Source organism: Neolamprologus brichardi, chromosome 23, assembly GCF_056152115.1.
Source record: "Neolamprologus brichardi isolate AB-2024 chromosome 23, ASM5615211v1, whole genome shotgun sequence".
In the NCBI taxonomy this organism is placed as follows: Eukaryota; Metazoa; Chordata; class Actinopteri; order Cichliformes; family Cichlidae; genus Neolamprologus; species Neolamprologus brichardi.
The window spans coordinates 617,050-631,432 of NC_142125.1; the positions used below are offsets into that span (position 1 = coordinate 617,050).

Consider the following 14,383-nt stretch of genomic DNA (forward strand, 5'->3'; position numbering starts at 1 on the left):
CCCTCCTATTCTTGGCAAACGTATTCAAAATTTGCATAGAAATTAATGTCTAAGTGGGCTAAACGACATAATTGACATGCAATTAGCAATATTATGAGGAGGAAACCTAATGAAGTTTTAGTGGCTATGCCACCCTAAGAATGATCACTGCTTAATTATCATATTAATGAAGTCATTAGTTGTCACTTAACTTGGATGACAGGTAAGGTAAGAATGTCGTGACCCCACGATCCCCCCAACAAATGTGTATTCAACACTAATTACCCCCAAGTGCAGATCTCTGAAACCTGCAGAGTGACGTCGCTGTGAAATGTGAAAGGCGAACTTCTTTGGTATAAACACGCACAGCTCCGTGTAAGAAACAGACTTTTATTGAAACGTTGACTAAAGCATCTCCAAGGTCACCTGAGAACACAAATCAGTCCCGCTAGTCCGACATGAAAACACTGGGCAGCAGATGGAAGCGAGGTGGAGACGGCGCCGGCACTACGGGTTAACACAAAACACGTTTCCAGTAAACACTACGGCACGAAACAAAAACCCTCACACGGGTCAAATGAGCTCTGCGGCTCGCCATCCTCCCCGACCCCGTTCTTTCATTCCAATTCATTTCAATTACGCAGTCATTCCCACCTTCTTGCCCGTGTCCCGATTAGCTCAGCCGGGCAATTTACAGTTGATCTTGCCTCATCTGAGGCCAAGCAGCGGTGCAGGCAGGGAGACGAGCAGTAATGGAATGAAATGTCACTCAGTCGCCGCCTTTGTCACAGCGATGCTGAGCGGGCCTGATGGGAGGGGGTCGAAAGGCCTCGTTAGTAGGTGAAAAGGTGTGTGTGTGTGTGAGCAATGAGTGTACGTAAATAGACAACAACATGGTGTCCAGCTCTGTTGCGTCTCTCTGGTTCACTCGTGGCGTCGCCACTGTGATCTGAATGAGTAACGCTGTCGCGTCGCTTCCACGTGTAAAAGCTGCCGCTCCCATCAAGGCTTCTTCACCTTTTTCACCGAAGACGAGCTGGACGCCGATTCTCTCCGCTTGCGCTGCAAAGTACAAATACACGACAGTCACACTGGGGTTCCTGCTACCACTTAATGAATAACAATCCAACATGCTACAACGGAGAAAAGTCCAGTTATCCCCTGTATGACCCAATCATGCTGGGCTCACCCTGCTAACACCTGCTGTTTGCCTCAGCAGGGTGAAGACAGTCATTAGTCTCTACTGTTCTTTCTACTGCTGCAGAACTTTATTATGAGGCTGTGAGCAGCTTCGACTCTTTTCAACACAGACACAAACAAACAACCACGAGGAGTGACTGCTGCAATAACGAGTGCTGGATTCTTCGTTGCTTTCTCGCCTATTAACCCTTTAAGACCATAGAGCCAAGTCCGCCAGAGCTTATATTATATGTTTACATGCTGTGGAGCCATTTTTGGGAGCATTTCAAGTTGCTATACATCAATACAACCATTATAACCCAAATTTTAATAATATGTCTGCATTAAGTGCATAGTAATTACATAAGTTGCAGAAAAGTGCAATAAACTACAAAAAAATTGAAAATCGTTTTTGTTTTTTAACATATATTTCTAGTTAGAGAAATTTAAGAGGCTTATCCCTCAAAACTGTAAATACAAAAAAGTTGCACAAAATAGTTTCCCACCACAGGAAATTTATTTTGAGTGTCTTCATAGTTTTATTTTTGAAATACACCAATTTTTATATACTGCAGGAAAAACGAAAATAAATATTATAGTGCAAATTTGCAACAAAGCAGCATATGCATCAAAATAAACTATTTCCAGCAGTGCAATATGAGTCCTAAGCATCCCAGAAACCACACAGAAAGTCATAAAGTCAAACATAACTTTTAAAAACACCAGTATAGGCTCATGAGGCCCTGATGGTAAAAAACTACATTTCCACAGAATGACGTCACTTCCGGTTTCGGGCAGGTCATGGCGGACATGCGATAGTTCACTCTGATGGACGTAGGAAGTGTTATGAACAGCTGATCGGATCGGCAACGCGTGTTTCTGGAATATTATGTTTTTGTTGCTGCAAGTGCTTTTTATGCAGTTTTTGCAAAGCTATATGTGGAAGGAAACTGTGACCGAGGACAAGCTGATGGCATAAGATGTAAGTACAACTCCTCCGGTTTCATATGCAAAAAAATTATTGCGCTAGCTCACGTGGTTGCAGAGCTACCGGGATTTAAAAATAGTTATGCAAAACAGAGCGTGCTGCTCTGACCGGCTTTAAAGGGTTAATACTACTAATAATAGTATAAAACTTACACACTTATTACACAATGATAACAGTTTGGGAAAGTTTGTTTCCGAGTCTCACAAACATACCGAGTTGGGGGTAAGCGGCGCTCCTACAACGTCGATGATCTGCTCCTTGGCTTCCACCTTAATGTCATCTGCGGTGAGCCAGGACTGAGATTCGGCCCCCGGGGTGGAAGCTGTAGTGCTGTTGGTGGCGTTGATTTCCCCACCCTGTGATGCAATGACTGGACCGGCTCCTACGGTTCCCACGCACCCGCCGGCCTTCAGCAGGGCCTCGTAGCGATGACGCAGCATCTGCTGCTCGTATTCACAGTTGCTGTGGGCCTGCTTCAATTCATACAGCAGCACCAAGTCACTACGAAGCTCATTGAACATCTGCACAATCTCCTCGGTGGGCATGGGGTTAAGATCTACAGAAGGGCACAAAGAGGAAACACTAAAGTGTGATTTAAGCACTTTAACACATTTATTTAGTTGATGGTGTGCACAGGCTACGCATGCACAGTCGTGACACGTCAAGTCTGTTTAGCTAAAGTGGTTACATGTTACAAAGTGTTGTTGCCTGAGACGCTGCAAACAAATATAAAGTCACGTGAAAAACTTCCCGTGTTCAACTAAACCCTGCAAAGGTTAAAAGGTTACATAATGCTTTTATTTCCTGTACTGAAACTAAACTCTGTCGCAAAGAAGAGTTGAGACTGAAACTGGGGAACGTTAACAAATTGCTAAAGTTTAGTCATCCTCACCGACTCCTTGCTCCATCAGGATCTGCTCAATGGCCTTGATCTTCTTCTGGCCTACGGAGCTTGGCAGTTTCATCTTAATAACACACAAACACGCAGAGAGAAATGCACACACACACACACACACACACACACACACAAGCGTGATTTAAGGTACCGGGACATTAGGATAAACAGCTCCACCTCGGGGCTTTTAATTCGTATGAAATGCACTTCAGCGGGCCAGATCAAAATGTCTTTATCCACTGAACTCTGTCTGACTGATTAGCTGTGGGGCCACTCCACTCCTTTAGCTGTGCAAATGTATTTTCCATAGAGAGCGGCAGCTCCTCATCAGTCTTGAAGATGAATAAGAGTCCCCGTGCTAGGCTAGGTTTTACAGATATTAGCTAGTCAGTAATAGAATTAATTATCACAGTGATAAGAGGAATAGCTACTAAAGTCAGAAACTCGAGTTTCTCACAAATCAGCACCTTGAAATTAAGAGTTGGACAAACAAAAACTTGCTATTTTAAAGAATTTCACATTTTTACTTTTTATTTTTACAGCAATTCCCTAAGATTACAATTTTATAGGACTATTTAATAATATTGTCATTTGGTAAGAGAACAGGACGGAGCTATACTCACCCTCTGACTGCGCAGTGTGACGCCCGCTGATTTGAAGTCAGGGAATTTGATGCCTGCCGTCTCTGGAACAGCCTAAACAAGAAAAACTATAAATGTGAGACACAAACTGTTTGGATACGTCTGAAACGTCACCATAGAGGCATTATTATGGATCGAACTGGGTTTTAAATGTTACTTAGAATGCTGAGAGAAGACTTGTCCCATCAAAATAAAGAAATGAGCAAAACACCACTGAGACAAAAGCAAGTAACAATTAATTTAGTGCAAAATGAGGACAACAGCTGCACCGTGTCCGTTATTATTATTAAAATTCTCCCCATTGTTGCTTTTCTTTGACTTCCTCTGTTACCAGCAGTCATCACGTGCTTTACTTTGCTCCTCTTGAGTGAAATCATATCATACCGGTTTTTCTGTTTCTCTTTTTTGTGGAAGCTTCTTCTTGGAAACTCTCTTTTCAGCTCGTCTCAACTCTGTCGTTGTGTCAGCTGCCTTAATGAGTTTTTGCAGATCCTGGGCTTTCTTCTCACGCTCTTTCTTCCTAGTCTCAATTTTCCTTAGCTCCTGAACAAGATACTCCTCTTCTGCCACCTGCAGGGAAAAACGGAGAAATGCAGTCTTTCACATTTAAAAGGCCGTGAAAAATATTTTTCTTCTTTTTTTCCCCCACAAAAAGAAAGTGTCTATACACCTGCACATAGACACAGGTCAAAATCACAAACCTGTTCAGGTGTGCGATTGAACAGCTTTTCCAGCTGCTCTTTGCGGCGCCTTTCATGGCCAGCGTCAAAGATGTAGATTTTGGGTTCTGTCCCTGATGCTGCGCGCACTTTGGTCAGCTTACCACAAATGCTGTAATATCGTTCTTTCAGGTCCTCCACAGAGCGTTTCTGACAAAAAACAAACAAAAAAAACAGTTTTTAAAATTAAAACATGTGCTTTAAATCCCCCTTACTGTATTTTTCAAATCCATTATCTATAGATGAGGCTCTAAACACTTACTCTGTATTGCTGGTGATCATATCGGTCATGGACAACGATGAAGCGTAAGTCAAACCGCTTGCAAAGGTCAAACAGGTGGTCTGTCTCTGCTTTAGTCCAGCCGTCATCGTGGAGATGCATTTGGTACTCTTGCTCCGAGTACACTGGCACCTGCACGGTCTATAGAGGTAAAACAGAGAAACCGTGAAAAAGGATGAATAATGCGAAAGGACGGGTAGCTGCAACCACATGTCCTTCTTGCCTGTACTACATAAGCAGAGGAGGGTTTTCCCTACCTTGTTAAAGCGAGCAAAAGGGTAGTCCTTGCCCTCTTCTGCAACACGTCTCCAGTGGTGGAATATGGCCCCGTCTCTGCGTGCTGGATTTGTGAAGGGCATCCACTTCCAGGGACGAACCTTTTTACAGCCTAACTTGGCTTTGACTGTCCTATAACCTTGAGTGGTGTCACTAGGCAGCAGGGGGGGTGCATCCCTATGGACAAACAGAAAAAACAATTCTTTATTATCAATATTATTATTATAATTGTTATCATAAAATAAAGAAACACAGAAATGCAAAGTTATTTACACTTTAGATTCCTTCCAAATGCAAATAAATCCCTTTGAAATTCCCAAACAGGAAACATTAAAAAGGCCTTTATGCATTTCAGATGAACTGACTAATATTGAAAAAGAAAAGCATACTTCTTATCAGAATAAAGCAGAGCGTAGACCTCTCTGTGCATTCCCTCTGGTCTCTTAAAGGTCAGCGTCTCTGTTGCTTTCTTGGTTTTTTTCTGAGGTGGAAGATGCAGACATTCGTTATTCAACTGCAAAAATATTTGTGCTCAAACAATTGTAATACACATCTCTTCAGTTTCTCTCCCTGGCAAAAGCTTTGAGCTGTAAGTACATTATTATACCTGCATGTTACAAACCCAACAGCTAGTGAAATTCATTGAAGGCGTAATTTACACCAGTGTTACTTAAATCCAGGGACAGACATCGTTAGAATTATCGTATACAACACAAACGTCCATCTCACTATAAGACAAACATGAATAACACAGTCTCACCTTGTCTGAGTTGATGAGGTCTTTCTTGGTGATGGGACCATCATTATCCCCTCCGGTCAACTCAAGAATATCTCTGACATCAGCACCGGTAGCCATGGCTGTGTGAGATTAACTGTTTAGCTATTTAACGTTTTGAAAAATCTATCAAAGCTAAATAACACGAATTAATTTACGCGCACTCATTCATTCTGTGCATGTGGTAACGAAAGACTCGTCGTACACTCTCCTAGCTAAGCGCTAATGCTAATGTTACCATTTCGGTAGCAACGCTTAGGCCTCAGAACCGCAAACAGCAATATAAAGAGTTCGTAAGAGTTTATATTCCTAATATTACTGCGTACTTGACTACAATATGTGAACATTACAGGGCCATTTATAATGAACATTCACGAGATAGCTGTTAAGGCAAAGAGAGCAATTAGCACAAAACCGACACTCCTTCCGTCCCCGCTCACGTCGTTGTGACTAGACGGATTGCCTGTTAATTATCGCCCCCGTGAGGTCTGGCGGGCATAACAACTTGAATTCAGCTTTATTATGTTTACATTGTTAAATAATGTGAACGACAGTAGAGGTTAAAAATACCAATAAAATCATTGCAATAGAATACAAATTTTTCAAACCGTGCCCAGCACATTTGTAAAATAATTGCAGAGCATAAAGCTGTGATGCCATTATAAAAATAGTAACGCTTCAAACATGAAGGACCTGTTTGTCACGTTTCTTTGAAAACATATAAACCTTTGCTACTTATTTTACCGTTCATCAAACTTTATGTACGCTTGCACATTATTCTGAAAATCAATGTACGTGCCGCGATGTCCTTAGTTTTAAAAGAAAATACCGGAAGCAGACCCTTTCATTGAATGAAGACAATTGATCGAACAGCTTGGTGATATGAAACTAAAACTGGACTTGGTTGATTTATTTCGTAAGAACTCGATAAGTGAAAGTTATCAGGCCATATTTTGTTTGTTTTTTTTAAGGCAGACTAATTTGTCTGGGACGATTTTATTTTATTTTTTTACATTTCGGTCCACACTCCTCACCGGATGGTGGCGGTAATGTACCATTTTGCTGTTTGTCAACCACCGATAAATAATATAAAGAAGAAGAAGAACCTCTCGTTTAAACTCATGCTTCCTCCTTCTTTCCGCCATTTTCCTCCGTTGGCGTAGCACTGAGAGGTGTTGTACGAATTCAGTATATGTGCTTTTGAGTTTCTCTTTAGAAGCGCAAGAATCAGTAATATCAAATTTTCTAGTACAGTTTCCCTTTATAAGCACTCATTTGCGTAAGAAAATGTCTAACGAGCAGGTAGAAACTACCACAGAGCAAGCAGGCCAGCAGCAGCTGTCGACGCCGCCTCAGCAGCAGCCGACTTCGCAGCAGGGGTAGGTCCATTCATCGAGGTTCCTTTGTTGCGGCTTATTAGCTAGTTGGGCTAATTTGGTTTCTTACACAGCGATAAATTTGTATACAGCGGCATCTCTTTAATTATATTTTTTAAAAATGCAATTAATGGTAGACTAGCAGCCCCGGTGTGCTTTAAATACGTTTTGTACGTGTTTTTCTAGCTTAAGCGGCTTGCATTTGGGGCCCGTCTATTTACCGAATGCAACCCTGCGTTATATATTACTGGATGTATGATAGGATTAGAAGTACACGTAGCTGTTGCTTTGTTGCAACAGAAAGTGGACATATTTAACTTTATGTCCGGTCGCTGTTGCTGCTTTTTGGCATTACTTAAAGCCGTTTAATATAGCACAGGCCCGCTTTATCCAAGGAGAGGCCTAGCCATGCGGCTGGATTGCAGATAGCAGGCTGCTAGTTAACCATTGTGTGTCTGTAAATGACGCCTGTGTCTGCAGTTAGCATTAGCATTTAGCATTGAAATTCACTTTTCCTGAGGCAGTGGTTTCCAAACTTTGTTAGCTAGACCCTCCTTTGTTTTACAAGGAAACCTTCTGTAAACAAATAAACAAACAAAAGTAAACTGCAATAAAATAAACTATCACCAATAAATAACAGAGCCCCCTACCCTAGGAACCACTGACATGAGCTATCTTTCTGTTCCCCCCAGATTTTGGAAAATGTTTTGTTACAGTAGTTATAAGAAGTTAAACACAACAAACATAACAATTTGCATAAATACATAAACTATAGCTAATTAAAGTACAAAAAACACAATATAACAAACATTTTAAAGTAAGATGAATGGATTGTAACGAAGCAAAAATGGGAGATGTGATGGATGTGAGTTTGGCAAGTCTTTTAAAAGCTTTTTAAAGTATGTTTAGAAAGTTTTGTGAACTTTTTGCAGGGAAATGAATGGAAAAGGCAAGAATGAGGCCAATGCCAGCAGGAAGGAAAGGCCTCAGAAGAGAGGTGGAGGTGGTCGCTATGAGCCCTATGGAAACGCAAACAAGAGATACCGCGTTTTCGTCAGCAACATCCCATATGATGTGAAGTGGCAAGCCCTGAAAGATCTGATGAAAGAGAAAGGTAAGGTATCAGGATTAGGGGTTGACTCGTGTCACATTTTTGACATGATAAAAGATCAAATCAGGATGCAGGGTCATTTTGTTTGACCACTGCAGTTTTGAAGAGCTCTGGGGAGTTGTACAGTGTTGTCTGAGACCATGCTGGAGTCACTTGGAACAAAGGTTGTGGACAAGGTCCCCTTTTTTTAATCTGTCTGTCAGCTAAGGAGTCGCTGCAGACGTGTACAAGCGTGGTGAACCTGGATGTTTGAATTTTCAGTCTCCATTAAGATTACTAAAATCTTGAGTTTTTGTGAAGTGGAGGTCGTAAATGTGCAAAGGAAGTCCACTAACTCGAAAGTCCAATGGCTTGTGATCATGAATGGGATAATGATGTGGTTCCTCCCCCAAGAAATGCATTAAAAATACAGTTCTTTGTTACAGTATAGCGATTTTTTTGGTCCAGAAACATGGAAAAGGTTGTTTTCAGTTGAAATTTGTAATTAACAGTAAAACCTACACACTTAAGATTTATTAACTTGTGGTCAAACCTTCGGAGAAATGTAATATTTAATTTGTGATGCAGTAAATGTGGATGTGAGTAAGGATTATTTAAAAGTCAATTAAAGTGTTAAAAATGTTGTGTAGCTATGGAGTAATGCATTTAACTGGCACCTATTTGAGCATGTGTTAAGAAGGCTACAATGCTTTTTCAGAAGGTCCAAGTAGTATTTGTTTCATGACAACTGACTGTGGAGTTAAATTGCATTTTCTTTTTTAGGTGTGACCTTGACAAGCAAACGTTTTTCTCGGCAGATCTTCATGTTGTACCAAGCACAGCTTTGTGCTGCGGATTTATTTGGGGTACAGGTCTACAAAACGAAGCAGCTTCTTATGCACCGTCCTTGTCTCTAGAGGTTTGGTCATCAATGTCCATTTGTTGAGCAGACATGAAACAAAGGCGTGGCCGTGGTCGACGCTGAATCCAAATTACGATCGTGCATTTCAGGATCAGTCCATGATCAGGTTGGCAGTTAGAGAAGCTTCTCATCCAAAAGTTTTTCTTCATTACGATTATGGGTAGGTTTCTAGCTCAGCTAGGCTCAGCTGATGGACTGAGGGTTAAAACCGTTGCTGAGGTTTGACAGGAAAGTGGCTGAGGTATTAAGGAGGCTTTGCCAACTTGAAATTATTTGGTCAATTATCTTCAGGTAGAAGAGGTGGTGTTTGCGGCATCATATCCAACTTGAAAGGTTGGCCAGTCCAAAAGTTGTTGTCCTCAGTCTACTGCGTTTGGTGTTTCGGGGAGAATTCCAACAAGGACGGGCTAAGAAGTCTCAATTAATTAAAGAAAGAGGGGAAAAAGTCCAAGCTTGCTTTTTGTAGACCTGTACCAGATTGTGCTGAATGAGGTGCTGGGGGAAGGCTCAGGACTGGCTGTCTGAGCTCACTGTCACCGGCCGCCCTACTTGTTTCTGCTCTAAACCCCCATTGTTCTCTCGGCTTCTCTCCCCTTGGTGTGTGTCGTCTCTGGAATCTGATTTGTAGTGGGTGAGGTAACGTACGTGGAACACTTAATGGACGCAGAAGGCAAATCCAGGGTAAGTGCAAATACATACAAATAAAACACACGAATAAGCCTAGACAAACCTGTGTTTGTCAGCTTTGGTTTCCTTATTTACTATGTTGGGAATTGTTCAGATACAAACCTGGTGGAGTGTGTGTGACGGTGACGTGCCGGAGGCATGTTTCATTTGAAGTTGTCTGTGGCATTGACTCGAGGCCAGCGAAGGGTTGATGATCTTATAACAGGACTTCAGCTCCTTTGTAGCCAATCCTGTGGGATTGCAGTAGCTGATAATGTCCCTGTGGTTGTGGGATTTGCTCCTTATGATCTAATGGGTCGTAGTCTGCAAGAGGTCGTAGCAAGGCTGCTAGATGGTTGATAAATAAAACTCATTCCATAGAACTGCTGGAAAACTCTAATATCTTAGTAGTTGGGAATCCTCTGTCACTGTCTGCCTTTAGGATGCTGGGGAAACTATATTGAATACATTTGCCTGTATTGTGTTACTGGCTTGGCTTAAAAAGATCTTAATGTAGTGTTATTTTGGAAGATGTGACCAAGGCTGTAGGCTTGTGTATGGTGATGAACTTTTAATTGCATGAGATTATTTTGACATGTCAAAATATGTCCAGTGTTACAATCACTTTAACTAATTTGAAATATTTTCTCTTCCCTTTGATTTGTTCCAATGACTTCAATCAACAAAGGGTTGTGCGTAAGTAGACTTTAACTTATCGTCAGAAGCAAATAGTGCAAACTGCACGTGAGACATGCACCAGTGTTTTACACACTTAAACTCTCACTGGAAATGTGTTTTTGTCAGTGTTGTTGAGTTCAGGACGGAAGAGTTGATGAAGAAAGCAGTGGAGAAGGTCAACAAGCACAACCTCAATGGTCGTCCCCTCAAAGTGAAAGAGGTAGGTCCCAGAGGGGGCGCTGTCCGACGCACTGAACAGACAAAAGCTGCACTTGTGGATTTTCCCGACTCATTATTTTGTGCTTCTTTGTAAGGATCCTGATGGTGTGATTTGCCAGCGGGAGATCAACAAGGCCCAAGGTGGAGGCCCTCCAGGAGGTCACGGCGGAATGGGTGGCATGGGGGGAATGGGAGGCATGGGAGGAATGGGTGGAATGGGCGGCATGGATCGTATGGGTCCTGGACCAAATGGTCCCATGGTCAACATTCCTCCGAGCCTCCTGAATAACCCGAACATCCCCAATGAGATCATCCATGGTCTCCAGGCTGGCAGGATTGGCAGCACTGTCTTTGTGGCTAATGTAAGCCTTACTGATTTATGGTTTTCAGTCTGTGTACGAATACTAAATATATGGAGCTGTGTGTTATTAAAGAGGCCAAGAAATGTAAAAGAAGTCCAAACTAATCCTGCAAAACTAATAATTTGCATTTACTGTAGCTTTAGTCTTGTCTAACTGTCTGAAACTGTACCTACAGCTTGACTACAAAGTGGGCTGGAAGAAGCTGAAGGAGGTGTTCAGCATGGCGGGCATGGTGGTGAGGGCGGACATTCTGGAGGACAAGGACGGGAAAAGTCGAGGCATGGGCACCGTAACTTTTGATATGCCCATCGAAGCAGTGCAGGCTGTCTGTATCCTTTAGAAAACTTCAGCACTTCTATGGTAGCCATTGAATCTTTTTGAATCTCTCATTATTGGTTTCAAGGTGTGTGTGTGTGTGTGTGTGTGTGCACGTTTTCCTTAATGATTTCAAAGCAATGTTCAATGGACAGCTCCTGTTTAACAGGACGATGCACGTCAAACTGGTATGTTGCCTTTACTGTACATTAGAGCTCTATGGCCTGACGATGAGTGTGGTTATAATGCCTTTGCCTTTTTACAGGATGAGAAATCTCTTCCTAAAGATTTTGGACCACCGGACAGAGCAGCTGCCCTTCCCCGTGAGTATACATCGAGCCTTGTTCGAGTATAAAAGAAGGTTTTGAGAGTTTAAAGTATTCATGTCGATTAAAGTCCCGATTTTTATGATTAATTTTGTTAAATTAGATGAAATATTTAGTCTTGTCTCACTCGAGTTGCTGCATTGAAGACCACTTTGACCCATGCTACCATCGTTTTTGTTAAACTGGGGAGAGAGAAACCAGTAACTGTGTTTAATGATATTCCAAAACATCGCCCATCTCCTACTCTGTGCTCGCGCTTCATGTCTGTGGTTTCCCAGCAGCCCCTGGGGTCATGTGACCTTTCTGTTTCTTGGAGGTCGACATTGGTTTACTGCTTCCCCTGAAAGTGTCAGCTGTATTTATGCTACTGACTATATCATTATGTGTGTACACACAATCTTCAAACTTAACCTGTTGTCTCTGAACCAGGTGGCCTGAGTGGTATTGGTTTGGGACTGGGACCTGGGGGCCAACCTATTGATGCTACTCAGCTCAACAGAGGTGGTGGTGCAGGGATGGGCAACATGGGTCCTGGAGGTACCCAACTGCAGCCTCTTAAAACACATTAATTTATTTTTAATCCAGCAGTGGAGTGGGAGGCTCATTGTCACTCTGTCCCTGTAGGTATGGAAGGAATGGGCTTCGCCAACATGGGAGGCCGGATGGGAGGAGGAGGTATGTAGTACAACTTTGAGTCTACCTACATTTGGTCTCCCAAAAAAAGTGCGTTCTGTAATATTAATGTCTTCTTTGTTTATAGGGATGGACAACTTTGGAGGAATGAACATGGACCGCTTTGGCTCTTCAGGGATGGGCAGGATGAACGGTAAGCAAGTGTTGAAAACCCACTCAGCCCTCCAGAGCAAGCGTGGAACAGTTTCACGTTTTGCTGGATGTCTAATGGTTTCATCTCTTGCATTGTCAGAGATGGACCGTGGGATTGGTGGTGCTTTTGACAGGGAATTTGGGCGAAATGAAATGGGAATGTCTCGCAATAATTTTGGAGACTCCTTTGAAAGAGGAATGGGTTAGTATTTACAGGATTCTGTTTGAAAGCCACACTGATGCTTACTTCCACTCATGCATTTCTCTCTCTCTTCTGTTTGCTCACTTTTATAGGAAGCTCGCTGGGAATGGACCGCATGGGCTCTGGGATGGACCGCATGGGAACCAACATGGACCGCATGGGAGGAATGGATCGGATGGGAATGGACAGGATGGACCGCGTGTCTGATCTAGATAGAATGGGTTCCGGGTTTGACCGAATGGGCTCTGGGATGGATCGGCTGGGACCCAGTATGGACAGGGTCGGACCTGGTCTGGATCGTATGAGTTCCGGGATGGATCGCCTCGGCCCATCTGGATTTGACCGCTTGGGCCCATCTAGCTTGGACCGCATGGGGGGTGGCGGCGGTGGCGGCGGCATGGACTTTGGCTCTCCGATGGGAATGGATCGCATGGGCAACACCGGGATTGACAGAATGGCGAGCAACTTCGACCGCATGGGCTCTGCCGGAGGACTTGACCGTTTTCCATCTGGCGGCCTTGACCGCATGAGCTCTGGAATTGACCGGATGGGATCTGGAGGTGTTGGTGGTCAGTTCGACCGTTCTGGTGACTTGGAGCGTGGATTCGGCGGCAATTCCTTTGGAGGAGCTGGGGCTGGAGGTCCTGGAGCCGGGGGAAGCAATGTCAGGAAGGGATGTCAGATCTTTGTCAGGAATGTAAGTGTTAATCACAGCTTAGCTTGGCGTATTCACTGGAGAAGTATGTCCATACTTTAAATTAATTTGGGGATGTTTTTGTCTTTCAGCTGCCTTTTGACTTCACCTGGAAGATGCTGAAGGATACCTTCAACGCATGCGGTAAGACTCAAATCAAATCAAATGAAATCAGCACTGTTAATCAGCATGTGTAGTCATTTTGGACATGTGTTCATCCTCCTGTAGGAATGGTCCAGTATGCTGATATTAAGATGGAGAACGGGAAGTCCAAGGGCTGCGGTGTGGTTCGCTTTGACAATCCCGAAACTGCCGAGCGCGCCTGCCGGACCATGAACGGCTATCGTCTGAATGGAAGAGAAATTGATGTTAGGATTGACAGGAATGCATAACCTGTGTGTCCGTGTTGCATCTGACATTTATTTTAGTTCGTGATCTCACTCTGTACTCCTGAACTGCCCCTTCACCCAGTGTATGTTAGATAAATGTAACAGTGAAACTCTTTATTTTTGCCCTTTCAGACATTGGATGTGTCACATGTTAAAATCACTCAGACATGGGTTAGCTTGACTTTGAGCTTTCAGCTCAGAAATGAAGTTGAGATGTGAGGCTGTTAATGTTCATGTTATTCTCCTTCTACAGTGAGCTCAGGAGACATGACTCAAACATTAGCTCGTGCTGTTGTTGCTTTCTTGAGTTTTAAGAAGTCGTTATTCAGACATGAAGCCAGCACGTTCAGATGCTGTTAAAAGTAAAACTAAACGCATGTCTGAAACGGGCTTTAGTGACATGTCGATAGTCAAAGTGTTTGTTTTTCCTTCTGTTTAAACTTTTTAGAGACCAACTTTTAATTTTTTATTTTTTGTCCTATCATGCTTCCTGTCATTTTGTTCTGTAAGGTGTTTTGATAAAATAAACCTCAACATTTGAAATGCGTTCACTGTTTGTGGGGCTCGTGCACTGATCGCACGTTTCA

At 42.9% G+C, this 14,383-nt stretch overlaps 2 protein-coding genes across 3 annotated transcripts; one reads left to right on the forward strand and one right to left on the reverse strand.

The window, feature by feature from the left end:
- Positions 1-355: 355 nt before the first annotated feature.
- On the reverse strand, positions 356-6,183 carry dmap1 (DNA methyltransferase 1 associated protein 1). Its single transcript, XM_087836661.1, has 10 exons — positions 5,718-6,183; positions 5,347-5,438; positions 4,939-5,134; positions 4,664-4,822; positions 4,384-4,551; positions 4,067-4,252; positions 3,665-3,736; positions 3,039-3,111; positions 2,359-2,702; positions 356-1,041 (listed from the first exon to the last, which is right to left on the reverse strand). Exons 1-10 carry the CDS (start codon positions 5,811-5,813, stop codon positions 982-984), a joined length of 1,446 nt encoding a protein of 481 aa, XP_087692787.1. The 5' UTR covers positions 5,814-6,183; the 3' UTR covers positions 356-981.
- A 638-nt stretch (positions 6,184-6,821) lies between these two features.
- Positions 6,822-14,343, forward strand: hnrnpm (heterogeneous nuclear ribonucleoprotein M). Of its 2 annotated transcripts, XM_006803292.3 has the most exons (16): positions 6,822-7,111; positions 8,041-8,222; positions 9,749-9,801; positions 10,475-10,482; positions 10,591-10,684; positions 10,779-11,045; positions 11,221-11,374; positions 11,499-11,548; positions 11,626-11,683; positions 12,116-12,223; positions 12,311-12,361; positions 12,447-12,512; positions 12,612-12,713; positions 12,806-13,410; positions 13,500-13,551; positions 13,636-14,343. In XM_006803292.3, the coding sequence occupies exons 1-16, from the start codon at positions 7,020-7,022 to the stop codon at positions 13,797-13,799; spliced, it is 2,106 nt and encodes a 701-aa protein (XP_006803355.1). In that variant the 5' UTR covers positions 6,822-7,019; the 3' UTR covers positions 13,800-14,343. The 2 variants fall into 2 exon arrangements, with proteins under 2 accessions (XP_006803355.1, XP_087692005.1); XM_087835879.1 differs by lacking the exons at positions 6,822-7,111; positions 12,612-12,713 and having other exon boundaries at positions 8,088-10,482.
- Positions 14,344-14,383: the final 40 nt, after the last annotated feature.

Excerpts from the sequence above, each read along its gene's own strand:
- dmap1 (XM_087836661.1), bottom strand. The coding sequence starts at position 5,813 with ATGGCTACCGGTGCTGATGTCAGAGATATTCTTGAGTTGACCGGAGGG. Across the intron at positions 5,439-5,717 it reads ACCTCATCAACTCAGACAAG|AAAAAAACCAAGAAAGCAAC; the intron begins GTGAGACTGTGT and ends CTTCCACCTCAG. Across the intron at positions 2,703-3,038 it reads CCTGATGGAGCAAGGAGTCG|ATCTTAACCCCATGCCCACC; the intron begins GTGAGGATGACT and ends GCCCTTCTGTAG.
- hnrnpm (XM_006803292.3), top strand. The coding sequence starts at position 7,020 with ATGTCTAACGAGCAGGTAGAAACTACCACAGAGCAAGCAGGCCAGCAG. Across the intron at positions 11,046-11,220 it reads GCACTGTCTTTGTGGCTAAT|CTTGACTACAAAGTGGGCTG; the intron begins GTAAGCCTTACT and ends CTGTACCTACAG. Across the intron at positions 11,549-11,625 it reads GGACGATGCACGTCAAACTG|GATGAGAAATCTCTTCCTAA; the intron begins GTATGTTGCCTT and ends GCCTTTTTACAG.